Source organism: Phalacrocorax aristotelis, chromosome 5 (assembly GCF_949628215.1).
Source record: "Phalacrocorax aristotelis chromosome 5, bGulAri2.1, whole genome shotgun sequence".
Classification (NCBI taxonomy): domain Eukaryota; kingdom Metazoa; phylum Chordata; class Aves; order Suliformes; family Phalacrocoracidae; genus Phalacrocorax; species Phalacrocorax aristotelis.
This window is the reverse complement of record NC_134280.1, coordinates 2,439,018-2,464,876: the sequence shown is the minus strand read 5'-3', so window position 1 is coordinate 2,464,876 and position 25,859 is coordinate 2,439,018. Positions and strand designations below refer to the sequence as shown.

Genomic DNA, 25,859 nt, shown 5'->3' with positions numbered 1-25,859 from the left:
GATCGGATCGAGGGCAGGAAGGCTCTGCAGAGGGACCGGGACAGGCTGAATCAATGGGCCGAGGCCAGCTGTGTGAGGTTTAACAAGGCCAAGGGCCAGGTCCTGCCCTTGGGTCACACCAACCCCAGGCAACACTCCAGGCCTGGGGCAGAGGGGCTGGGAAGTGCCCGGCGGAGAAGGCCCTGGGGGTGCTGGCTGACAGCCGGCTGGGCATGAGCCAGCAGTGCCCGGGTGGCCAAGGAGGCCACCAGCCCCCAGGCTTGTGTCAGCACTGGTGTGGCCAGCAGGAGCCGGGCAGGGATGGGGCCCCTGTGCTTGGCCCTGGGGAGGCCCCACCTTGAATGCTGGGCTCAGGTTTGGGCCCCTCGGGACAAGAAGGGCCTTGAGGGGCTGGAGCGTGTCCAGAGAAGGGCAGCGGGGCTGGGGCAGGGTCTGGAGCACAAGTGTGCTGGGGGGCGGCTGAGGGGGCTGGGGGGGTTTAGCTTGGAGAAGAGGGGGCTGAGGGGAGCCCTTCTCGCTCTCTGCAGCTGCCTGAGAGGGGCTGGAGTGAGGGGGGGGCTGGTCTCTGCTCCCAAGTCACCAGTGACAGGACGAGAGGGAACGGCCTCAAGCTGCATCAGGGGAGGTTTAGGTTGGATATCAGGGGAAATGTCTTCCCTGCCAGAGTGGTCAGGCCCTGGCACAGGCTGCCCAGAGAGGTGGGGGAGTCACTGTCCCTGCGGGTGCTCAAAAACACTGTAGAGGTGGCACTTGGGGACATGGTTTAGGAGACATGGTGGTGTTGGGTTGGGGGTTGGACTTGATGATCCTAGAGGTCTTTTCCAACCTTAATGATTCTATGATTCTAAGACCCACAATATCGGGCCCTAAGGGATTCCGGGTTTACACAGGCAGGTCCCAGTGGAGCCGGAGCTCCCGTGTGCCCGCCGAGCAGCCCGTTTCCCAGCCACAGACACACGGTCAGCGCTGATGGGCTCCACCGCCGCGGACTCGCCGGCGCCGGCACCGCCTGAGGCGAGACACAGACCAATCAGCGGCGGGGGGCGGAGCCCGCCGGGGGGCGGTGCCCGCCGGGCGCGGGAAGGTATCCATCGCTCCGCGCTCCGCCCGCGCGGAGAAAACGCGTGGTGCCGCTCGATGTTCTCCGGCTCGACCGCCGGCCCCGCCTCTCCCGCCTTCCTATTGGCTGGGCCGGCGCAGCCCGGTCCCGCGCGCCGCCGGTCCCGCGCTCCGCCATCTTGCCGCGGGAGAGGTGCGCCGGCAGGAGCGGCGGCAGGGCCGGGGCTGGCGGCGCTGAGCTGCGCAGGGCGCCCGGCCCCGCCTCACCATGACCGCTCCCGCCGCCTACTCCAGCCTGCGGCCTCTGCTGGAGACGCTGGAGGACACCGCCGCCCCGCCGGGAGACCTCATCGACGCTCACCTCACGATCGTGAAGTGAGTGCGGGCCGCCGCCGCCGCCTCCTCACCGGGCTTGAGGGGAGCGGGGAGGGCCGCGCCGTCTGAGGGGACGGCGGCCGCCCTTGCCCCGCGTGGTTCCCCGCCGCCCTGCGGCCGGCGGCGGTGTGCGGGCCCGGGCCGGGGGAGCGAGCCCCGGGAGCCGCCGGGGCGGAGCAGGGAGGGAAGTGGGGCGGTGGGGGGGGGAGCTGCAGGGCCCGGGCTGCGTGGGCGCCGGCTGGAGACCGCGGGAAGCGGTGGGCGCCGGGAGGCAGGGAGGGAAGGCGGGAGGAGGGCGCCTTTGTAGTGCCCGCTCCTCCGATAGCCTCCCTTCTGCATTTCCTGGGGAAACTGCGGGGGTGGGCGAAGGAATGTCGAGAAGTAACTTTTTTTCCTCCTGAAAGAAGACCTGCAACTTCCCAACTGTATGGTTAGAGAGGTTAGGGGTTTGGGTGGTTGTGGGGTTATGGAATCATCCTGTCTTACTTGCATTTCTTTGTGGAAGGTGATTCTTAACCCTTAAGTGCTGCTTTTACCTGAATCTTTCGAATTTATTAGCGTATGCAATGGCGTTGTCAAACCAGAACCTCCCTGGACTGCGGGGGCTGCTTTCTAGACCTGCCTTTGAGGAATGTGCTTTTTAAGCTCATGTATTTCTGTGGAAAGTTTATCTAACTTCTAGCAGCAATTTAAAGTTTGCATATTCACTTTAAATGTGGTTACAAAAGTTGACAAAATTGAAAGCCCTTAATGGTTTTTTTGTGCTTCTTAAGCACAAAATGGGTCAGTAGTCTCTTCTCTCTTCCAGTATATTGGGACGTGTGTACTTTGTAACACTATTTTACTGACATGTCAGACTATCTGGTGACTGGCATTTTTGCTCTTTGCCTTCTTCGTTGTTGTGTTTTAGCTCTCTAAGGAAAGAAGTGGTTCTGTATTAACTAATTGTGTATTAGATGTTTAGAGTTATGTCAGTTATAACATGTTTAACCCGTGAATATTGCTTGTTTTCCCTTCTGCTCCCTAAAGTCGCTTGACGGGTGAGGATGGCAAAGATTTCACTGCAGATGTCAAAAAACACTTTCCTCAACTTTGCAAAGTGTTTAAGGTATGTCTTTTCCATTCAATTTTCTGTGCTTCAGTGAACAAAGATATGTTTAGGTGGTCAAGGCCAGTGGCCATTGTAAGACTTGAGTCTGATTTCAAGCTAGTGACACAGCAGTAAGGGTTTTTGGCAAAATATATCTTTCACGTTATTAGAAATTACTGCAGAAAAAATAAAATACAGGGTCTTGGATGTGTTCAGGCTGTGGTATGCAGTCAAATCTGATCTGCCAGGCAGAAAAGATAATGTGTTCTATCTGCCTTTAGAAACAGTTCAGGGAATTTGGAATATGCAGTAAATGCCAAAATATTTTTGAAAATTAACGTAAAGACTGTTCTTAGCCATCTTTTTTCCCCTCTGTTTTAGGTGTTTAAAAACAACTGCAGAGTCAAGCGATAATATGTAACAAGCGAAGAAGTAAAAACTTTGGATGTTTAGAACTTACTGCAGTAAAAATGTCTAAATTACAGAGAACAAAAATGTCTTCAGAACCTCAAATAGTTTTGTTAATTTGGAGCGCGTGAAATCGGGAAGGGTTTTCTACATGGATGCATTTTTTTCATCAAGTGTTTGCTTTTGTCAGCTCTCACTTCATTGAGCAGAAGTGTTGGTATTAAGACAATACTTCACAGCTCCTTCTGTAAACTGAGGCTTTATGTACTTTTTTTTCAGGCACACATTTCTAGTCAAAACCTGGAGCTAAATAATGCAGCATTACAAGCGTTAGGATTCTGCGTTTTTAATCCAAAGAATACATCTGAACTATCTGGTAAGCAGCCTTCAGCGTGGATGCTGGTAATGTGTGTGTATACATCAGGGTTCTTTATTTCGTTGTTAGAATATACTTCAATTTTGACAAAGTTTACAGTTTGCAAGTGGTGCAGTGGTTTTGTCTCTAGTGTGAGCAGCGTGATCAGTTCACTCATTCCATCTTGTACGAAAAAACCTGTAATTCTTTTTCATGCTGTTATGCTAATACTGTGTTACTAACTTCTAGTCTCATTAAAGGCTTTGGGAGCAGTTAGGTACTGGAATTAGTTTTGTGGAATTACTAATCAAAAAAAAGATGTCCAGGTGGAAAAAGAATGAAGAGCGTTTGTTTTTATTTGTAAAATTTGGGTATCCCTATCCAAAGTCTTACAGCCCGCATTCCTAGAAAGCGCTAAATCACTTTAAGAACAGGTCTTGCTACTGAGAACTTGAGGCTGTGCACTAGGACTGAACAAAATCGTGTGTGGACGTGCAGGGAGCATTTTTTCTTGTGATTGCTGTTCTGTTTATCGAAATTGATTATTTCCCTCATTTATGCTACTCACTTTCCAGCACACTCTGCTTTCCTATTACTCAGATTTTTAGCCTGATTTCCTATGGCAATGAGGAATCCATAATAATGGCTGTGTGGTCCCTCTTTAACTTTTTTTTAGCCAGTTGATAAATTAGTTGATTTTGTTAGAGAATGTCAGGCTTCAGAAATAATTAAGTCCTGGAAACAGTGGAGAGTTAAGAGAGGACAAAAACCATATGTACTCTTGATTGAGGAAGGAATGTATGTGAGTTTATGCTTCTCCGATAGTGAGGTCATTTACCCACAAAGCCCAAATTTGTAAGAAGTCAGGCTTTGTTAGTTTTGAGTTTTAAAGGAATATATGATTTCTCCATCCGTCTTCTTAGCTGCATTTAAGTCCTTATGTTAGCCTTATTCTATTTTGTGTAATGAGCTTGCTGTTACCTCAGTTACCACTTTACTGCCCTCTTTAATAGTAAAGCCTCTTGAAGACCCTAGAATGAATTTATACGTGTCAGTATAGCAGTGAATTGACCAAAGTGCTGCTAAATTAATTTGAAATCCAAGAAGTTTTGAATAATTAAGTATTTAATTTTTAGCTCTAGCGTTTTTAGGTAAATTTGTCTTCTAGCTTTGTTTTCCTGGTTTCTTATAAAGGATAGGTACACTAGGTTAATGGTATCTATATGAATACATTCTGAGCCTTTTTTTGCTAGCTTATTTTGAGAGACATTTCAAAAAATTGCCAAAAAGTAATGTTTAAGACATGAAATTATGACCATTGGGACTTATAGTTGAATGAATCTTTAATAATGTTAACTGAGCAAAATGACCTGAAACTTGCTAAGAAGCTGACTAGAATGGCACGAAGAGAATCTGAGTGCTGCGCGTTCTGCTTTCAGCCACTGAAATACGAGGTTTGCTTTCCATGGTGAACAGTGTTGCTGTAAAAACTTCAGACAAAAACGCTCGCACTCGGGCACTTTGGGTGATCTCTAAGCAGGCATTTCCTTCTGAAATTGTTAAAAAGGAGGTAAGTTTCTTCACTTTTTTTTTTGTGTTGCCTGATTTCCTAGGGAGATGAGGCTTGTGCAATCTATTGGTCACTCTCAACTCAGTAGCTTTTGAATCTGAAGGTCATTTTCCATCAAATTTGATGCCCAAATATAGGACCTAAATTTTGGAAAAATTGTAAGGGAGAAAAGAACTAACAAATTACTCCTTCTCTTGAATGAGAAGCTGCTGAGTAAGCAGTTCTACTAGATACCAGTGCAGCAGCACAGGGGAAAAATGTTGTGAATACTCCAGTTTGGTCAGAGCCCTAACCCTAAAACTAGACCCAGCATAATCCAAATACGGGACGCAGTCCTGGGAAACAAAATTTCATAATTCCAGCTCCTCATGGAAATAATTGTATTTAGCTGCTCGCTCTAATGTTCTCTTATTTCCTCAGGTGTCCAATATTATTTCTACCCTGGAAACAATACTTAGTAAAGGAGATGTACAGTCTATGGTCGTTGAATATGAAGCACTAAATGTTGTTATACGGTACGTGCACTGTGATAGTAAAGTGTTAAAATAGGTGCTTTTTTTTTTTTTTGGAAAAAGGTTGAAACAAATTTTTTGAATGCTCTTTGAATCTTTCAATATGTTTAAGACTGTTCTCTCAGTGTTTGGTATTACAGTCACTAGAACAGGGTGAAATCGTGTGAGCTATCATCTCTGCTTCTGTCTCTCTCCCAGTGGTTCTCCTGAACTGCTTCTTTTGCAAAATATTCTATTAGTGGTAATATAGCAACCAATTCTGACACAAAGGTAGTCAATATTTAGATAAACTGTCATTGCTTTCATTTTTAATGGCTTATTAGGAATTATTTCTAAAGTCTCATGTGCGCTTCACAAGTTACATTCTACGTTCTCATTTTCAGACCCTACCTGGTTGAGATTCTCAGCCCATTATATGGGGTTGTATTTTAAAATGTCTCCCTGGTGCTTTACAAATTTTACTGCTGTGTTTCTTGTAACACTGCTGAGGCTACTGTTTAATTCCAAAGGTGACTTTTTAGGACCAACACCAACAAGAGTGCGTTGTTTTGGTCACTAGAATAGTAAAATTTTATCTTTACTTAGTATTAATTTAATTTCTTTATCAGTAAATATATTGAGCTTGTACCTTTACTACATGGATGAGTAGTACTGCATGAATGAGCAAAGAGCTTCTGGAGAAACTCAAATGGAAGAAGGAGGTTCACAGTATGTGGAAAAAGGGACTGGCCACGTGGGAGGAACATAGGAATGTTGTCAGGGTGTGCAGAGATGCGACGAGGAAGGCCAAGGCCTGCTTAGAATTAAATCTGGCAGTGCACGTCAAAGATAACAAGAAGGGCTTCTTTAAATACATCAACAGTAAAAGGAAGACTGGGGATACAGTGGGCCCGTGTCTGAACAAGGATGGGGTCCTGGTGACACAGGATGCAGAGAAGGTGGAGCTACTGAATGCCTTCTTTGCCTCAGTCTTTACTGCTAAGGCTGGCCCTCAGGCATCTCAGCCCCCACAGGAGAGAGGAGAAATTGGGACAAAGGAAGACTTACCATCTTTTGAGAAAGACCAGGTCAGAGATCACCTATGCAAACTGGATCCTCGCAAATCTATGGGATGTACCCGCAAGTGCTGAGGGAGCTGGTGCATGTTCTTGCTGAGCCACTCTCCATCATCTTTGAAAGGTCGTGGAGGACAGGAGAGGTGCCCGAGGACTGGAGGACAGCAAATGTCACTCCCATCTTCAAAAAGGGCAAGAAGGAGGACCTGGGGATCTATAGGCCAGTCAGCCTCACCTTCATCCCTGGAAAGGTGGCGGAGCAGTTCATCCTGGAGGCCATCTCCAGGCATGTAGAGGACAAGAAGGTTATCAGAAGTAGTCAGCATGGATTCACCATGGGGAGATCATGCTTGACCAACCTGATAGCCTTCTCTGATGGTGTGACTGGCTGGGTCGACAAAGGGAGTGGATGTTGTCTATCTTGACTTCAGTAAGGCATTCGACACTGTCTCCCGTAGCATCCTCACAGGCAAGCTAGGGAAGTGTGGGTTGGATGAGGGGACAGTGAGGTGGACAGAGAATTGGCTCAATAACAGAACTCAGAGGGTTGTGATCAATGGGGCAGAGTCTGGCCGGGGGCCTGTCACTGGTGGTGTTCCCCAGGGGGCTGTGCTGGGTCCTGTCCTGTTCTACATATCCATCAGTGACCTGGACGATGGGACAGAGCGTAACCTCAGCGAGTTCGCTGGTGATCCCAAGCTGGGAGGAGCGGCTGATACACCAGAAGCTGTGCTGCCATCCAGCGAGACCTGGCCAGGCTGGAGAGCTGGGCCCAGGGGAACCTCATAGGATTCAACAAGAGCAAGTGCAGGGTCCTGCCCCTGGGGAGGAACAGCCCCCCGCACCAGCACAGGCTGGGGGCTGAACTACTGGAAAGCAGCCCTATTGGGAAGGACTTGGGGGTGCTGGTGGACAACAAGCTGACCATGAGCTAACAACATGCCCTTGGGGCCAAGAAGGCCAACAATATTCTGGGCTGCATGAAAAGGAGTGTGGCCAGCAGGGCGAGGGAGGTTCTCCTCCCCCTCTGCTCTGCCCCAGTGAGGCCACGTCTGCGGTGCTGCATCCAGTTCTGGGCCCCCCAGTTTAAGAAGGATGTGGAACTACTTGAGCAAGTCCAGCGCAGAGCTGCCCAGGTGATCAGGGGACTGGAGCATCTCCCTTGTGAGGAAAGGCTGAGAGACGTGGGTTTGTTCAGCCTGGAGAAGAGAAGGCTGAGCGGGGATCTCATCAGTGCTTATAAATATCTGAAGGGCGGGTGTCAGGAGGATGGGGCCGGGCTCTTTTCAGTGGTGCCCAACGCCAGGCCAAGGGGCCACGGGCACAAGCTGGAACACGGGAAGTTCCACCTGAACATGGGGACAAACCCCTTCCCTGTGCGGGTGCCAGAGCAGGGGCACAGGCTGCCCAGAGAGGCTGTGGGGTCCCTTCCCTGGAGACATTCACCCCCCGCCTGGACGCGGCCCTGTGCCCCTGCTCTGGGGGTGCCTGCTCCAGCAGGGGGTGGGACGGGGTGAGCTCCACAGGGCCCTCCCAACCCCCGCCAGTCTGGGATTCTGTGATTTAAATATTCTCTTTTTGCATCTGGTTTGAACTGCAAATTTGTTTTAAAGTGAAATAGTTAAAGTGGTGATTTGCTTATTTTATCTCATTTTAATACATCAGCCTTCTGTAGTGGAGAAGTTGGATATTATAATTTACTTAGTATTTAGCAACTTCTTGCATTTGGCTAATTGTACACTAATTCCTCTTCTGCAAATTTGAGATTCAGTAGACAATTGTTTCTGGAAAATCGTATGTTTTACTAAATGGTTTCTTTAAATTATTTTTATATAGATATAATTTTATATGTGGTTATGGAAAAGAATGTAGTTATTCTTAAGAGCGAGAGTTGTACCTGAAAATAAACAGGTACTGGGCTGTCAGCCAGCTGATCGATGGCAGCGGTAAGACAATGCTCTTGTTCAGAAGTCAGGCTGCTGACAGATGTTATGGAAAAACCTGGTATTAAGGAGTACTTGTCCTCTGGCTTTAATAAAATTATTTGAAAGGCAGCAGTTTTCCTTAGTACAGCAAACCAAACCCTTCGTAAGCTGCAGCGATAGGGCTTTGACATCCTTGTGCCAAAGAGGACACTAGCAAAACTCTAGGAGTTGGAGACAAGCTGGTTCCTACCGGCCGGTTTGAATATGTGCCTGGCACTCCCATTCCTGAGAGTCTCGTTGGCTTCTGTGTGGGATGGTGTAAGCATGGAACTGTTTGTCATGCTGTGCTCTAACAGCTCGGTTGGTGAAGAGGTGTAAGATAAGAACGCTTGACCGGGCAAATGGGCGTTGTGTCTCTGCAAAGCCGTGCTGCTTCAGGGCTTGAGCCATATTTCAAAAGCAGGCATACATTGTTTTCAACATAATGACTGCTGGAGTTGGGCTGGGCTGCAACAAACACGCAAGGGACGGTTAATATGCAAGCTTTGTACTTGGTCACTGGTCAGGAAGCGACGCTATGTTCCTTTCAGGTTCTCAAATCAGCTTGGTTGCTCTAAAAGTTGTGATAGAATAGAAAGGACAACTGTAAATGTCAGTGAGTAGTATGTCTGCTGGAGATTTATAATACCTATACTTGTTTTTGGCATCTAGCTTAATGGAGCAAGCTCCAGCCCAGATGGGAGAAGAGGCTGTGAGGTGGGCAAAACTGATCATTCCTCTGGTCGTCCATTCAGCTCATAAGGTGCAGTTACGAGGTGCCACTGCTCTGGAGATGGGCATGCCGCTGCTCCTCCAGAAACAGCAGGAGGTGGCAGCTGTCACTGAGCACCTAATGACCACAGTAAGTGGAAATTCTGTGCCTTTTTTCTGGAGATGACAGGAATAATAATCGTTGTTTGGGGGATTTTTACTTTTATTTACAGTCTAGATAGTAGCATCAAAATGCTGCCTTATAGTAAAATAATGTAATAGCAATTTAAATATAGGACCACTGTGAAAGAAAAATTAAGCTTCTGACAAGACTCATTCATCAGGAAAATAACTTACTGTTTTTAAATGACCTTTAAGCACTTGTATTGCTAGCATTAACTCACCACCGTCAATAAACTTAAACATAGTGGAAGGCTGCAATTATATTCCCTCCCACCCCAAGCTAAACAAGCCTAGCTCTTCTATTGTGAATTCTGTCCCCTGACCATCTTAGTGGTGACCCTTTGCTGGATTCACTCCAGTTTGCTAGTAGCTCTGGTATTTTGGTGCCCAGAGTTTGGTACAGTGTTCCAGGGATGATCTGATGGGTACCAAGTAGAGGAGTCAGGTCTCTAGGCCCTTCTTGTGCTTTTGCTGGCGCAGTCCGATACGCAGGAGCGCATCCCTGACGTAACATTAAAATCCTTGTCCCCACCTCTTTTTCTGCAGTGCTGTTATGTAGCCCGTGAGTCCTCAGTGGGTAGCAGTACCTGGGGTTTGTCTGCCTTCGAATTCTGTGAGGCTTCTGTCAGTCCATTTTTCAAGCTTATAACGATCTCTGTGAATGGTGGCCCTGTCCTCCAGCGTATCAGCCGATGCTTCCCCCCATCATCGATTGCGTTAAACCTTATCAGCCCTTGTCGACCCTTTGCAAATGGCACACGTGAGCTGGGCTCTGACCTGCTAACCGCCAACCTTTGAGCCCAACATCCAGCCACACAGCTTGTAATCTCACTAACTAGTTTGGTCTCCCCACTTGGGCTACAAGGATGCGAGAGGAGACTATGTCAGAAGCCTTGCTAAAGCTAGAGTGGCAAACCTCTGCTTCACTCCCTGCATCTGCAAAACCAGGTGTTTCCTCACAGAACTCAGACTGGAAGAGCAGGTTTTGCTCATGGTAAAACGATGCTGGCTGTTTGTAAGCATCTTCTTGTTCTTCCATGTGCCTAGAAATGGCTTCCACGGGAATTTGCTCCACAATTTTTCCTGGCATGGCAGTGAGATTGGCTAGCTTGTAATTCCCCAGATTCTATCTTGTGCATTTTTTTGTTTGTTTGTTGTTTAGGTTTTGTTTTGGTGTTGGGTTTTTTTTTATGGGGGGAAGTTGGCATAAAATTTGTCTTGCCCTACCCCATCGCTGGGGATCTCTACCAATTGCAGTGACCTCTCAAGAAATAATTGTGTGGCCTTGTTGTGTCATCGGTCTTCTTCATCATCAAACCCTGTAGAGTTTGATAGATTTGTGTACATCAGCTTTATTTAAGCAGTCCCCAACTCATTGCTTGTCTGCCACGGGTAGTGTCTGTGTGACCAGCAACAAAGGTAATGGGAGACAGACTGTTGTGGCTTAACCGGGCAGGCGGATAAACACCACGCAGCCACTCGCTCACGCCCCGGCGCCAGTGGGATGAGGAGAGAATTGCCAAGGGCAAAAGTTAGAGAACTCATGGATTGAGACAAGAACAGTTTGATAATAAGAAGGAGAATATTGTGATGGAAAGGAGAACAAGAGAGACAGAAGCAAAACCCAAGGAGAAAAAACAAGTGATGCAACTGCCCACCGCCCACTGACCAATGCCCTGCCAGTCCCCCAGCAGCCATCGCTGCTCCCCCTGCTCCGGCCAACTGCCCCCCAGTTAATATACTGGGCATGACATCATATGAGATGGAATATCTCTTTTGCCAGTTTGGATCGGCTGTCCTGTCTGTGCCCCCCTCCCCTCCCGCTTCTTGTGCACCTGGCAGATCACGAGAGGCTGGAAAAGTCCTTGACTAGTATAGGCACGACTTAGCAACAAGTAAAAACACCAGTGGGTTGGATTTAGGATGAGAATAATGTTGATAAAACACAGCACTGCACCAGCTACAAGAAAGAAAGTTAACTCTATCCCGGCTAAAACCAGGAGGCAGATGTTGGAGGCCTGAGAGTAAAGACAGAGGCAAGAAAGGCATTACGTACCTTGGCGTTCTCCATGTCTGTTAAAAGATTCCCCGCGCTACTCAGCAGCAGCTGCCTTGGTCTTTTTGATGAGGCTTCTCATGTTCCCCTTCACTTCCAGAGCTGTAGGCTTATTCATCTTGCCTTATTCACTGCTGAAGTTAAGTATGTTTACAAAAAAAAAAAAAAACCCCAAACAAACAAGGTGGTTATCAGAGTCACAGTGTGTTTTGACTTGAGAGTTAGAGATACTACAAGTATTTAAGGAAATGGATTTTGACTTGTTGGTTGCCATTATCAGAATAATTGAAACAAACTCTAAACTTCAACTAGGGAGGTGACTGGGTGGTGGCAACATTCAGTCGATTTGCCAGCAAATGCTATGTGGTACAGAATTAAATCCTTCTGATCTACAAACAGCATAGTTCCAGGGTGGTTGTGTCTCCAGACATTGGTATGAGTATGTAGTTTTTAAAATACTTTGAATGTATTTCTTGTAGAAATTATGTTTCTTTCTGTTTGCAGAAAATAATTTCAGAGCTTCAGAAATTGTTTTCTACAAAAAATGAGACTTACGTGTTAAAATTATGGCCACTGTTTGTCAAATTGCTTGGAAAGGTAAGCAGAAAAGCGGTTAAGTTTTACAATCATGAATCTTTAGGGGAGGAATTTTTTACAACATAAGTATCTTAATTCTGAACTTTTATCTTCAGACTCTGCATCGTAGTGGCAGTTTTATCAACTCATTGCTGCAACTGGAGGAACTTGGATTTCGTAGTGGCTCACCAGTGGTAAAGAAAATAGCCTTCATTGCATGGAAGAGTCTAATAGATAATTTTGCTCTAAATCCAGGTAGATTAAAAAAAAAAGTTAACCTGAATTGTTTTGACTGCTGTCACTTCATGTAACTGCAAGAGAGTGTTCTGTCTAATCGTGGTCAATACTCTGGTGCATACCACTGGATATCCACATTGTACATCTGTGGTATATACGCAGCGGTATATACTGTGTGTATATACATAAGTAAAATTCAAGTTGTGGGGTGTTTTGGTGTTTTTTTTTTTTTTTTAAGGAAAGTGACAGTTTGATCAGTAGTTTTATCTTAATTTTTCTGCTGGGAGAAATGAATAGAATAAAATTAACAAACCCTTGCTGTGTAATGCTTTAATTGATCCAAACAGCAATGACACAGAGAATAAAACATTCTGTAGTTTTTATTTGGGACTGTGTGGATTAATTGGGGAAGAGCAGTGCTGTAGGATTCTAGAGGTGTTTAAAAAAAGTTGCTTTAAAGGTATAACTGAGACCTGAACAAGTCTTTTAAGTCCAACCTGCGTCAAAACACACAATATTTAACTTGATTGTGTGTCCTGAAGAGAAGCTAAATGTGGGCACTGCTTAGTTTAGCTGAATTTAACTTAAATCTTCACTTTAATTTGTTTCTTACCTGGTCGTTCGTTCTGGTCATGGTTTCCCATAAATTAACAAAGCACTTGATTCTGTCGGAAGATAAAATCCATGGCCCGATTGGCGTTCGCTGTGTGTGTTGTGGCGTGGCTAATACGGGTCGCGTGCTGCAGAAGCAGCCTCTGTCAGCAGTTCCTTGTGAGTTGCAGGTGGGCAGGTTCTGATGCTGCTGAGCTGGCTGGAAGTTGTTCTCTTCTTTGAGCACTTGCATAGGATTGAGCAAACTTCTGTCCAGACATGCTGTAGCTACTTCTGCTTCAGTGGTAAATGGTCGTTAGTGGCCTCAGAACATTGTATTTAAGATCATTCATACTCATCCAATGTTAATGCACATATATTCAGTGTTAGGTTTTTCTAACACAGCAAGCAAGAGTCAATTTCCCTCTGTGTATGTTGGTGTTCAGTAGGTTTCATTTCCATCTTGGTATTGGTGAGAAATACTTGTCATTTCCAGGGTTGTTCTAGACAACAGTTAGAGCAGTGAAATAGTCGGAAATGTTGGTGTGTTTACGATGTATTTTAGTCTTGCAAATTGTCATTAATAGAATTTTAAGCTGAAATATGTTGGGGAAAAACCTTTTCTGTTGTCCTGTGATTTAATTATTTAATTGTGTTGCTTGAAGATGCTTTTTTTTTTGTCTTCAAGATATATTGTGCAGTGCTAAAAGGCTGAAACTGCTTATGCAGCCACTGAGCTCGATCCATGTGAGAACAGAGGCTTTGGCACTGACAAAACTGGAGGTCTGGTGGTACTTACTCATGAGGCTGGGACCTCAGCTGCCTGCCAACTTTGAACAGGTAACAGGAGGGAAGATAGTCATAGTGTACTCGCTTAGCTTCACACGCTTGACACAGGCGAAGTCCCCTCTTCGTTACCGAAACTTACCCTGTACCTGCTTTGTCCGTCTCTAGTTTATTGTTTTGTCTTAAGGAACCAAATCTGACTTGCACATTTGTGTGCTCTGTGTGTTATGTACAGCAGGAGCGCTTGGGACTATACGTGCAATCTTTTTACCGCTCCAAAAGACCTGAGAGCGTATCTGCATGTCGTGTGAGCATCTCGGCGGCAACCTCCAGTGAGCGCACAACGATAGTAAACATAAGCACAGCATATAAGGGCTGCTTTGTCCTTCCACTGTGCAAGTGTGTGCTTCGGAAAGTCTGCCATAGGAAAACACACTGAAAAGATCACAAAATATTTCAAGACGCGTAGAGAGAAAAATGATCCGGGTGTTTCATTGCTACTCACATTATAGCTGGGATGAACATAATGTTAGGGTTCTGAATTTAGTGAAATCAAACTTTGGGAGTAAAGAAAAAAATCTCCCTCTTTAGATAGAGTACAGTTGGATCATTCTAACATGAGTTTTTGTTTAATCTAGGCATTTCTAATTAATTTACCAGTATGCACATTTTATACAGCATCTTAAAAATATTGTTACAAGTACCCAGAGAAACTCTGAAACACCGACGCTGTGAACAGCAGTGCAGCCTATGTGGTATTGGCAACACATGGATCTTTGTGGCCTGTATGTGTCATACCTGTTTTCACTGAGGTTTGATATCTTCGCAGGTTTGTGTACCGTTAATCCAAAGTACTTTAAGTCTGGATTCTGCTGCTGCGTTGCAAGGAACTCCCTCGCGTTTACCAGCCAACCAAAGTTTAGCCTCGGCAACCCCTGCACAGAAATCAGGTATTGAAGTACAAACCTGTTTCCAACAGTTTTCTGGGTTGGAGAAAATAATCTGTTCTATTTCACATCTTTATGCATTTTCATTTGCAATGTATTATTATTGAAGAGAGTAATTAATTTTTCTGCGTGTTCCTTGGAGAGCTCAGAGGAAGTTATTTACATTGGGTAAAATTAGGCTGTTGTAGTCGGTATTTCGAGTTTACAAAATTGTGCTCATCAAATTGTGTCGAAGACCAGTTTCAATGCCCTGGGTTGCATTGTTTTGCAAGGAGCTTTGGTTTGAAAGTTTTTTGTGTCTTCATACCTGTGCTATTTATATACGCCATTCTCATTTCTGTAGGGGTTTTAGTTTCTGCCTGAATAGTAACCCCATGATCATAACAGATCAATAATTTTGGTGCTGTACATGTGAAATCACACCTTGAGCTTTGTGTCTGTCTGGTTTAACCCTAGCCAGCAGCTAAGCCCCACGCAGCCCCTCGCTCACTCCCCCGAGTGGGATGGGGAGAGAATCGGAAGAGTAAAAGTGAGAAAACTTTGTGGGTTGAGATAAGAACAGTTTAATAATTGAAATAAAATAAAGTAAAATAGTACTGGTGGTGGTAATGGTAGTAGTAATACTACTACTACTACTAATATACAAAGCAAGTGATGCACGATGCAATTGCTCCCCACCTGCCGGCCGATGCCCCGCCAGTCCCTGAGCAGCGATTGCTGCCCCCCAGCCAGCTCCCCCCAGTTTACATACTGGGCATGACGCCGTATGACATGGAATATCCCTTTGGCCAGTTGGGGTCGGCTGTCCCGGCTGTGCCGCCTCCCCTCCCAGCTTGTTGTGCCCCTCCAGCCTCCTCGCTGGCAGAGCACGGGAAGCTGAAAAGCCCTTGCTTTAGTGCGAGCACTGCTCAGCAACAACTAAAACATCAGCACGTTATCAACGTTATTCTCATCCTAAACCCAAAGCACAGCACTGTACCAGCTACGAGAAAGAAAATTAACTCTATCCCAGCTGGAACCTGGACAATGTCTAAATGCTGAGGTACAGAACTGCCTCTTTCTCTTCTCTGTATGGCAAGCCAGCGTTCATGGCTTGTGTAATTCTAGACTGCTGTAATTAGAAGCCTCACATAGGTTGTGTCCTAGATGTGTTGATCTTCATTTGTTCCCTTTTTTAAAACGAAAAGGTTCATCTTAGCTCTGTGAGATCATAACTGAGGTTGGTCAAAAAATGCTTTTTTGCACATGAAACTACTTAAACTTATGTTCAGCGTAAAAGTTTCTAATGGCAACCCCTTCCTAGCAGCAGAGTTACACTATATAACTAGCGCGTAGCGTAGTGTGTAACTTCACCTGTAACCACAACTTCCACGGAGACTTCTGTTCTGAAGTTTGGTGCCTGAGACTTTGCAGTCTTTGGAAGATATTTTTGCTTTCAAAATACATGGTTGTAGCTGTGATGTTAAACCCTGCTTAACTGGTGTGCCTGCCGATACCTGGCTGTTAGAGGTCACTTTTAGCCAGGGCTATTCTGTGACATGTTCTTTTCATGGGATTTTGGTCTGTTGGACCTTTCCTTTCACTTGATTGCAGGTGAAACATGACACAGTGGAATTTTTCTCCCCTCACTTAGGTCCTTACCCCTTTGCAAGTCCAGTCACACCGAGGATGAACTTGAATTCTAGTACAGCAGGAGTGGTGGTGATCCCTTCCATTCAGCTCCTGGGAATTGAAATGCTGCTTCACTTCTTGATGGGACCAGAAGTTTTAGATTTTGCTAAACAAAATAAACTTGTACTTAGTTTAGGTACGTGAGTTACATATTTCTAAGTACTTTTGCATTATCTGAAATTGCCAATTTTGTTGGATTTAAAGATTTAAAGACATCTGACATGCTTTAAGCATTTAAAACTGTTAGTTGTAATCTTCAATATATTTAAGCTGATTTTGTTAAATGCTGTAAGTACGCGTATATACTTGATTATTTTTAAGGCTCATCTTAGCAATAGACTGTGAAATAACAGATTTACAGAACACCTTTTTTGTTCTCCTAGAGCCTCTCCACCACCCCCTGATCAGTAGCCCTTCTTTTTTTTGTAAGCATGCCAGCACGCTTATAAACGCAATTCAGGATGGCTTTATTGCAGTTGGAAAAGAAGTTCCTGGTAAGAATTCAGTGGTGAAATTTGATTTCTTTTCTGGAAAATCAAGTGGGGGAGGGAAAACATAACCACGCTGTGATATTTCAGAGTTGACATTAAATAAATTGGTCTGACTTGGTTTGAAAGCTTATGACAGGTTTGGCTTACATCAGAGTCTGTTGTTGAACACAGTTTGTATTTTAACTGCGGTTTTGTTTGGTGTTTTTATTACAAACTGAGTAAAAAATGTTATGTTGTCTTGTAGACTGTATGCTGAACGTTATATGGAAGGACATAAATGGTTATGTAAAAACAGCTATTGAATCAGGTAAAAAGTGCATATTTTATGTCGTTGCTGACCAGGTAGGGGTTTGGGGTTTTTAGGACTAGACCTTAAGTAGTGTTTGCTTCGTTGCTGGGAAAACTTGGGTTTAGGTGTCATCAGTAGTTGGTTTTGAAGCAACAACTGGTATTTTTCATGATGCATGCATCTTTGTGTGAGAAATACAGAATTGTTCTGATCTGATCCAGTGAGGCTTATCAGGGAAGACACAGCAACGTACGACTGCAGGCGTTTTGTGTGTAGCAGTAAGACAAAAGCACTTCAACTGCTTTTTTTGCTGAAGAAATCTTCCCATTTCAAAAAAAAAAAAAACTGCACCCCAGGTCTTTGGTATGGAGAAATTCACATTCATTGTATTACTCAAGCTAATGTAAAGGCTTTATGTGACTATGGCTCCCTTATTCTTCTTTAATTGGATTTTCTTAGTAAATCAGTGTCTTTACAGATGGATACCAGTAGGTTGTTTCCTATTTAAAAAAAAAAGTGCTTGCTGCTCTGTAAAGGCTTTGATAGTCCAGAATATTAATAGTCTTTTATATTGAAAGATCTAACTGCAAAGCATAGGAGCATCAAAGTGCTTTGCTTGGACGAATACAAAATTTCACAACTTTTTTTAAGGTGATTAATGATACAAAGGTGTTTCCATTTTACTAATAAAACTTAGTAGTTTGTATTTAAATTTCTCAGTTTCAGTTACGCTGTTCTTCAGAGCAGAGACCTGGTATCCAGATCTATTAAGTATTTGGCATATGTTTATATACACAGAATTTTTTTGACCTTACAGTACATTAAGTTTTAAGTGATGCTCAGAGTGACCATTACTTTGTTCTGCTCTAACTGTAGATTTGCTTTATTCTAGGAAATAAGAAAGAAAAACAAGGGTCGGAAATACTGACTATGTTGCTCCAGGCCTTAAAAAACACTGTTAGGTCAAATTCTCTTCCTGTGCAGAGAATCCTGGTAAGTCGGGTGGGTTTGTCTGGTTTTTAAATCTCACTTCTTTTTGATGGTCTGCGATTGGCAGCAGCCTTCGCATCAGACTTATCAGAATGGTCTCTTTAAGAGACAGGCTTTTTTGGTGTGAACTCTAAGTTACGCAGCTCTGATCAGAGCACATAGTCCTGCTTAAGGGGTTCTTTCTTGAAAAGCGTTTTTCAGATTTATCGGCAGTGTTCACAGAATTGGGTACGTGGTTCTGCTGCTTTGAAGGACAGTTACTTTCACAATGGATTTTTTTCCTTTTTACTAATGGGAAGCAATTGTTACAATTTTGCTTTTATTTGTGGTGTTAGTTCAAATATTTGACCCCTCAGGAAAAAAATATTTACCTGTGTGTTCTTTTTCCCCCCTACTTAGTCCCTCATTGATATTACTGTTAAGGAATTGCCCCCAAAAGTACTGGGATCACCAGCTTATCAGGTTGCTGATATGGATCTTTTAAATGTAAGTCTGACTTCATTGCAGAACTTTGTCTTTATTTGTGTTGAAATGTATTAGGTTGTCATGGTTGCACAGATGTACAGAGCGCTTCATAAGTTGTGAGGGCCGGACAGTCCTGGGAACCATGTTATTCTGTGTTCCAGGATGCAGACTTTGTCTTCAGCCCTCACATCTGATCAGTGATTTAACCCTCTATAGTTAAAAAGGGATATGCTGAAAGTACTGTAATAGGATTTCTCATGTTCGGTCATGATTTAAAACGCAGGTTGCAGATACTTTGCGAGGCGACTGCACGGTCAGGCTACTTATATACTTACATACCGAAAACTGATGATTTGGGGAAATGCTCTGAACTCAGTAGAGTGAAGTGCTTTAAAGAAAGGTAGAAAGTGTTATTCCTCAGGAAAAATCAAATGCAGAGAAGCAAAGCAGAGGCTGTCGTGCTAGACAGCATTATCTCAAAAAAAAGTTTAGAAGTTACTGTGAACTGAAGCCTGGCCTTATTTTATTGGCCATAGTCCACTGCAGAAGACGTGCTGGTACTCCTTAGTGGTAACTCCTGTTCTGCTGTGGTCCTAACGAGCCCCAGCCAGAGGGCTGTGCTGTGCTCTGCTCTGTGTGCCACGTTGGCGGGGGGAAAGAGGTGATGGCAATCTAGAAAATAACCACAAAAATAACCTCTGGGAAAAGGCTGAAATGACACTTTTTGTGTGTGTGTTTTGTTTGGGGTGGAGCAGGCTGAGTAGGAGGGTGCTGCCAGTTAGATTTAGTAACAATTGAAAGGTTGTTTAGAGAGTTAAAATTGGATGGCAGTCACCTCTTCCACATCCACCAGTAGACAGGGGACCGCTTGTTTATTGTGCAGCAGTGGAGGCAGAGCTTTTTCTAGCCCATGGAAGTAGCTAAACATTTACATCGTTAGCCAGGGAGTGCATGGAATTCATCTGGAGGCTTTTAAAAGCAGACAAGTGTCTGAGAGAAGACCTAAGTGTGGCAGAGTAAGCGAATGCATCCACTCAAGCGAGTAGCGCAAAATTTTGTCTACCAGAATTGGCTTAAGAGCTCAGCTCTCAAAATTATTCCCAGCTTTTTTCCTGGGTGTTTTGTTCACGTTTTCCAACTTGGGTACAAGAGTCACAACTTTATTAAGGTAGTTGAAGCTTTAATTGGCAGGTATTAAATGCATTGTTAAACGCTTTAACATCAGCAAACCTGAAATACTCATGATGGATTTTAACAGAGGTTGTCCAAAAGGTGTCTTGCTGAAACCTTGAAATAAGCAGTTCTGGGGTGGCTCTGTCTTCGTTCCGTGTATCATAACACGCATTGGTTGCGTTAAGTACACCCGCCGTACTGTGGTGTGTGTAGTTTCAAGGCAGTGATGACAAAGTACTATAAAACTCACAGCCTTTTAAACAGAAGTGTTTTGCTTTGACTATAGTATAACTGGTATTCTGCTGAAGCACCGGGATCTAGCAGAAGCTTAGGTGTCCAGCTCTGCCTCACATTTTTATTTTGAAGTGCTAGAACTGACAATTCTTGACAACTTCTAATAATTTGCAAATTTCTGTCTTAGAGTTAAATATGGTATGAAGATACACGTGTAAGTGACGTAACCGTTTCATTCCATCGATGTATATGTTGTTTTGACCTCTTGAATTTCTCTCACAAGGGAACACCAGCTTTGTTCTTAATTCAGCTGCCGTTCCATAATAACCTCTTGGAATGCTGTGTAACAGATGAGAGGTACGTGGTGGTGTTTGTAACAAGCACCCCATAGTTTAAGACATCACAGAAATTTTTCCTAACCTCAGCTGAAAACCAGTGTCTTACCTATTGAACTTTCTTTTCTAGGTTCTTTGTCATTCTAGAAACGCTGGTGGGCTATGTTTTGTCTGGGCCTACGTCTCCGCTGGCTTTCAGTGAATCTGTGATCTGCATTATTAATCAGAGTGTGAAGCAAGTGGAAAATAAGGAGCATCTTTGGAGAATGTGGAGTATTGTGGTTAACCCGCTAACCGAATGGATCAATCGGGTATAGTGGCTCTTCTGTTCCCTTCCCCGTTCCTGCCTCCCAGGAAAAATCCCAGGAAGGCTTTGTGCTGATCTTTTATCTTAACGTATTTTCAGGGATTACATGTCTTGAAGTGATGATAAAATTACATAAGCCTTGGTAGTATTTGTGAAACTGGAATGTGTGCAGCTTTGTGTCCCTAACCAGGGAATGAAGGCTTGCAGCAAGGTGGGATGCAGGGCAGTCATGGAATAGTGATCCAAAGCGTGGCTTAAAGTGATTCCAGTCAATAAGAATGATTGTTCTTAAGTACAGTGTCCAGTGTAGTGTCGGGAACGTGTTTCTCCCTTTTTAAGATCATACATATGTTTATAGATGTGCTTCAAGCCTTCGCTCCTCAGCGTAGTCTTGCTGCTGCAGAGGATGGAAACTTGGCCGTTAGGTCCTCTTAACTTTTCATAGAATCATAGAATCGTTAAGGTTGGAAGAGACCCTTAAGATCATCCAGCCCAACTGCTAACCTATCACTGCCGAGTCCACCACTAAACCATATCCTCAAGCACCACGTCTGCCCTTCTTTTAAATACCTCCAGGGATGGAGACTCCACCACCTCCCCGGGCAGCCTGTGCCAATGCCTGACAACCCTTTCGGTGAAGAAGTTTTTCCTAATATCCAACCTAAACTTTCCCTGGGGCAGCTTGAGGCCATTTTCTCTCATCCTATCGCTTGTTACTAGGGAGAAGAGACCAACCCCCGCCTCGCTACAACCTCCTTTCAGGTAGTTGTAGAGAGCGATAAGGTCTCCCCTCAGCCTCCTCGTCTCTATACAAAGAGGCTTGTTTGCTCTGTGTGAACACGGAATAAATCCTGAGTTGTGACGTTCAGGATGTAATTAGAACGGCATTTCTTACTGATGTTAGATGTCTTGATTGGAAGCCCTAATGAAAGCCATGTGTAATATTCAACAGGTTCTGCCGATTGCTCATGAGAAGTATGGTGACTGACTAACCCTCGCGGAGTCAGGGTGCCTAGAAACCTTAAAATTTATGAAGGAGGTTTTAGGTGCTTTTAAATAGGTTGCTGTCATCATCGTACATAAGACATTTTCAAACTGATTGTTTTTATTCTTGGAATTACTAAGAAACAGTGCTTTTTATCTCCCTAAATGGTAGGATCAGCTTCAACTCTTGAAAGAACAGAGAATAGCTAATTTCAAATGCCACTGTCAGTGTAGCTTGCACAGCTTTTATGTCCAAAATAAATGTATTTAGAACAGCCTTACTTGTCACCTAAAATTCGCAGCTTCCTTACCCAGAAAACTGTTTTCCCATTGCAGACTAATGAAGTAAATCAGGGCGATGCGCTGGAACACAACTTCAGCGCTGTTTATAGTGCGTTGTTGCTCCCGATATCACACATCTTCCCCGCCCAGGAATTTCCACAGGTAACACTGAACGCATAAAGCTGATTAGAAACTATGTGGGGTTTATGAAAACTGTAAAGTACTATCTCATAATCTCAGAGTAGAGTTTTAGTTACTGGTACGTATTTACGTTGGACCACGGCTCCAGGGTTGGAGTTCTTGAGCTACGTAGGTTTTGACAGAAGGAGAAAACTTAAAGTAAGTTTTTATCTCTATGCACGGACATTGATATTTATAAACTTTTTCTTTCTGTTGTTAAAGCCAACTATGAAATCCTTGTTGCGCACTTGGTCAGACCTGTATAGAGCATTTGCTCGCTGTGCTGCTTTAGTTGCAACAGCAGAAGAAAACCTATGCTGTGAAGAACTTTGTGCCAAAATAATATCTGGGCTAGAAGGTGAAACTCCAGTAGTGAGTATAAACCAGTGATATTGAACTATATAAATACTATAGCAGATAATATTTTAAATTAGCTATAAGAACCTATTGTAAACTTTGATGTAGTACTTGCTATAATTTAAAGTGTTTTGGGTGAGACTTAAAGCCGTAACAACATTCCGTTAACTAACGGGAGTTGGAGTTAATCTAGAAATGGATTGAAAGAAGAGAGTAAAAGTAAGAATAAAGCTTAAATATAAAATAGCAGTTAAGCAGTCTTTGGATTTGTCTTCTAACTATTTAAGTAATACTGGTTTAGTGAAAACAAATGGTAAATACGATTTGTCTGGTTGATATCTGTGTGTATATAAAGTGACTTCCGGCTGAATTAACAAATGCCTCAAAACCAGGCACTTTGATTAGGAAGGATAGATAGCGCTGTAGCATTCCGAGAGCGTAACTTGCTACATGCCTGGTACCGTCAACCTCATACGCTAAAATTTAAAGACTTTCCTTCAAGGCTTTATAAAAGATAGAGGTTTTGAAAGAGGAAGCCTTTCCATTATCTGTCCTGCCTGTTTGCGAGCCCTCATCGTATGGGGAGATAAAGAGTGTCTGTAGGTGTCAGTGAACAGGAGCTTTGGAACATAAAATCCTTCGAAGTTGACTGGCTTTTGAAAAAATGCTGTGAAAGGAACAAATAAACAGATGAGAAAGGAAAAATGGAATTTGCAAACATGGAGTTTGGAGGATTGCATCGTTGTAACTTCCTTTGGATGCTGCTGTATCCTGAGGATAAACCTCCGATTTAATTTTCAAAAATTAATCATTATTAACCAAGCCAAACTTAAACGACTTAGAGCTTCATTATGTAAGTTGTATTGAAACTAAACTGGGCTTTTGGCCCGCGATATCAATATTCCTTTTAAAAGGAAGGGTTTTTTTTTTATTTAGAAGAATTTGTGATAAATTGGAGGGGAGGAAAAAAACTCAACCCATCTTTTTGTATGTACTATAAATCGATCGTGCTTCCTGAATGTTAATGACAACCGTATCGCTCTGCCTACAGTGACTTTCTGACAATCAGGCTTTGTACAGTAACTGAACTCAGGCACACCCTGGCATGTGGTAACGTGCTTCGCTAGACAGCCAGTATCTTGAACCTTAATGTTTTTGATGCATCTTGTTAAATCTAACACCGTCTTAGAGCGGCCTGTTACTGTTTTGCTTCTTTAGATCGTATATATGCTTATGTCTTATTTGGATAGAACGGGAAGACTTCAGCTTGTGTACATGCGTATATTTAAAATGTAATCTTATCTGAGTCTTACCTGATAATGCAGACAAGTTTCATCCACTTTCAAATGTAAAAGCTGTTTGTATTGCTGTCCTTGAATGGCCAGCATGGTGGTTTTTTCCTGTTGCTGTTGCTCTCTTGGGCTTTGACTTCTGTTTCCTCCGCAGATGTTTTCAATGATGGATGGTCTCACCCATATTATATCGGTTATGGTTGACTGCATCAACTTTGCACCGTATGGTACTAAATATCAGCCCAAAATCAGATGTAAGAAAATACTTGAATATTGGGGGTTTCTGTGTCCTTTCTTCCAGCGTTGGTTGAAATTTAGAGTTGTTGTTAGATGCAGAAGTGGTTACATGTAAGCACTGAAGGGATTGACAAAAAAAGTCATAAAAAGGAAAGAAAAATACCATCCAGTAGCATATTTGAGTATCGGATCTTTCCTATTTGTCAAGCAGTTGAGTAGTTACTGCAGAGCCTGACAAAACGCATCTGAAATGGATGTAAATGTCGAGGCCACTTCTCAGTTTGCTGTAAAACGCCACTTGTTTCTGAAGCCGTAGTTGATGCTGTGGCTACAGGGTCATTTTTTGCATGTGGAATCTGCTGCTTTTGCTTCGTTCAGGCGTAGTCTGAAGCAGTAGTGCTTGATCATAACCCACAGTGTAATTACAGAATCCCTGCCTAAACCGATGAGGAGCAGTAAACGTAACGTTTGAAAGGCTGCTGCTCCTGAAGCCACTTGGCATAGAATAGTCAAAAGAACAAGTTTAACAAATACAAAAGGTCATTATGTTCTTTGTTCTATTTTCTACTCCCGACTACAACTATTAAAGCCGAAGTTATTTACAAAACAAAGTTTTTAAAAATTTCTCTGCCCCATATGAATTTGTTAAAGCAGTACGACATAGCGTTGGGCTGCTGAGAGAACGAAATGCTTTAATTGGAAATGCTGATGAAGAAAAACGTGATGGAAATTTCACTTAAAAATAAACGAACTAATAAAACTTCCCCTTCCCTCCTCCTCACCTGTTCCAGAATTTCTGTGTATCAGCTGGTGCCTCTGGAGCGGTTGCTGTCCTTTTGCAAATAGGCACTAAAGATACGTGAAAGCTTAGTCATTTGTGCGACCAACCATAGCTATAAATCAGAGGAGTAGGAATTGTAGCTGTAGTGGTATGATGAAGTCATGCATTAAAAATGAATGTCTTCTGTTAGGTCTGGTTTTAAACTATCTGTAGATACAGTTTGGGAATCAGAGTTCCGTTTCTGATACGGACAGAAAGTTCAGATGTGTTTTGTTGTGATGCACGTTGGTTAGATGGGGGAAAAATATAAAATTTCTTTGTTAGCTCCACAGACACCTACAGATTGGTCTAAGAAGAAAAAGGAACCCCTCGGAAAGCTTGCCTCTCTATTTAAACTCCTGGTGATGTTACTAAACTCTTTCCATGTGTTCAGTTCCAAAGAAATCTGTTCAGAAACATTGGTCTCTGTTGGTCCTTCAATTATTGCTGCTATTCACAACATCATCAGCCACGTTTCATTGCCTTCAGTGATTGGGACTATGTTTGCAATTTTTTCAAAACCCCTGGCAGTGTTTTATGAAAAAACAAAGTGAGTATTTTAAGAATGGTTGGAAAACTGGATTCATTGTATTGCTTCATATTGGGGAAATCTTGTGCGGTCTGTAGCGCGCCGTGTATTTAATCATAGCTCAGGGGCTTTCAGAGCTTTGGCACTAACATGCTGTGAATCTTCCACTCCTGCCAAGCCTCTGGCCTTTGAGAGCACCACGTCTTTGGCTAGACTCAGCCTAGCTAGCAGGTACCAGTTCTGCCGTGCGCCCCGACACCGAGAGGGATCGGGCCTGTGAGGGAGTCACTGAGGGCTTGCGGTTTTTCGTGACGGCCGCGCGTGACCTGGGGCTGCCGGGACTGAGCGCGGGCTGTGCGGGGGCGCCTGGCCGCCGCGGTGGGTGTAGCCGGGGAGCCTGTGGGCAGCCCTGCCCTCCGGCGACTTGCCGAGGGGCTCAAAAAACCGCACGTGCGAGTCGCAGTCACGTTGTAATACTCTTCTGTAGAGATAAAACCAAACCTGTGGGATCGTACAGGAAAGGAAACCTGTAGGACTTCTGAAAGCTTGGTATTTAAAATTGCCTCTTTGGAGCGATTGTATTGTCACCTCCGCAAGAGTGAAGTGCTTGGTTTTCACCTGCTGTTCACTTTCACTGCGGTGAAGGTATTTATTAACAGTAATTTGTGTTCTAGCGGGCAGGAACTGTGTGAGGTTTTGTAGGGAAGAGAGAAATCCTAAGTTGAAGTGCACTAAAATCCTGTAAGTT

General features: G+C 43.9%; 1 protein-coding gene across 2 annotated transcripts in view; it reads left to right on the top strand.

The window, feature by feature from the left end:
• The first annotated feature begins 1,205 nt into the window (after positions 1-1,205).
• RIF1 (replication timing regulatory factor 1) overlaps positions 1,206-25,859 on the top strand; it is a 37,744-nt gene continuing 13,090 nt past the window's right edge. For both annotated transcript variants that reach the window (XM_075092740.1, XM_075092739.1), the window contains exons 1-21: positions 1,206-1,434; positions 2,464-2,542; positions 3,212-3,308; positions 4,727-4,857; positions 5,278-5,372; positions 9,061-9,250; positions 11,843-11,935; positions 12,031-12,169; positions 13,431-13,582; positions 14,358-14,478; positions 16,109-16,282; positions 16,530-16,640; positions 16,882-16,944; positions 17,819-17,919; positions 18,316-18,402; positions 20,072-20,145; positions 20,254-20,434; positions 21,751-21,858; positions 22,099-22,248; positions 23,680-23,779; positions 24,868-25,132. In XM_075092740.1, coding sequence (XP_074948841.1) covers positions 1,328-1,434; positions 2,464-2,542; positions 3,212-3,308; positions 4,727-4,857; positions 5,278-5,372; positions 9,061-9,250; positions 11,843-11,935; positions 12,031-12,169; positions 13,431-13,582; positions 14,358-14,478; positions 16,109-16,282; positions 16,530-16,640; positions 16,882-16,944; positions 17,819-17,919; positions 18,316-18,402; positions 20,072-20,145; positions 20,254-20,434; positions 21,751-21,858; positions 22,099-22,248; positions 23,680-23,779; positions 24,868-25,132 — 2,618 coding nt within the window. In that variant the 5' untranslated portion in view covers positions 1,206-1,327. The remainder of the gene's footprint in view (positions 1,435-2,463; positions 2,543-3,211; positions 3,309-4,726; positions 4,858-5,277; positions 5,373-9,060; positions 9,251-11,842; positions 11,936-12,030; positions 12,170-13,430; positions 13,583-14,357; positions 14,479-16,108; positions 16,283-16,529; positions 16,641-16,881; positions 16,945-17,818; positions 17,920-18,315; positions 18,403-20,071; positions 20,146-20,253; positions 20,435-21,750; positions 21,859-22,098; positions 22,249-23,679; positions 23,780-24,867; positions 25,133-25,859) is intronic.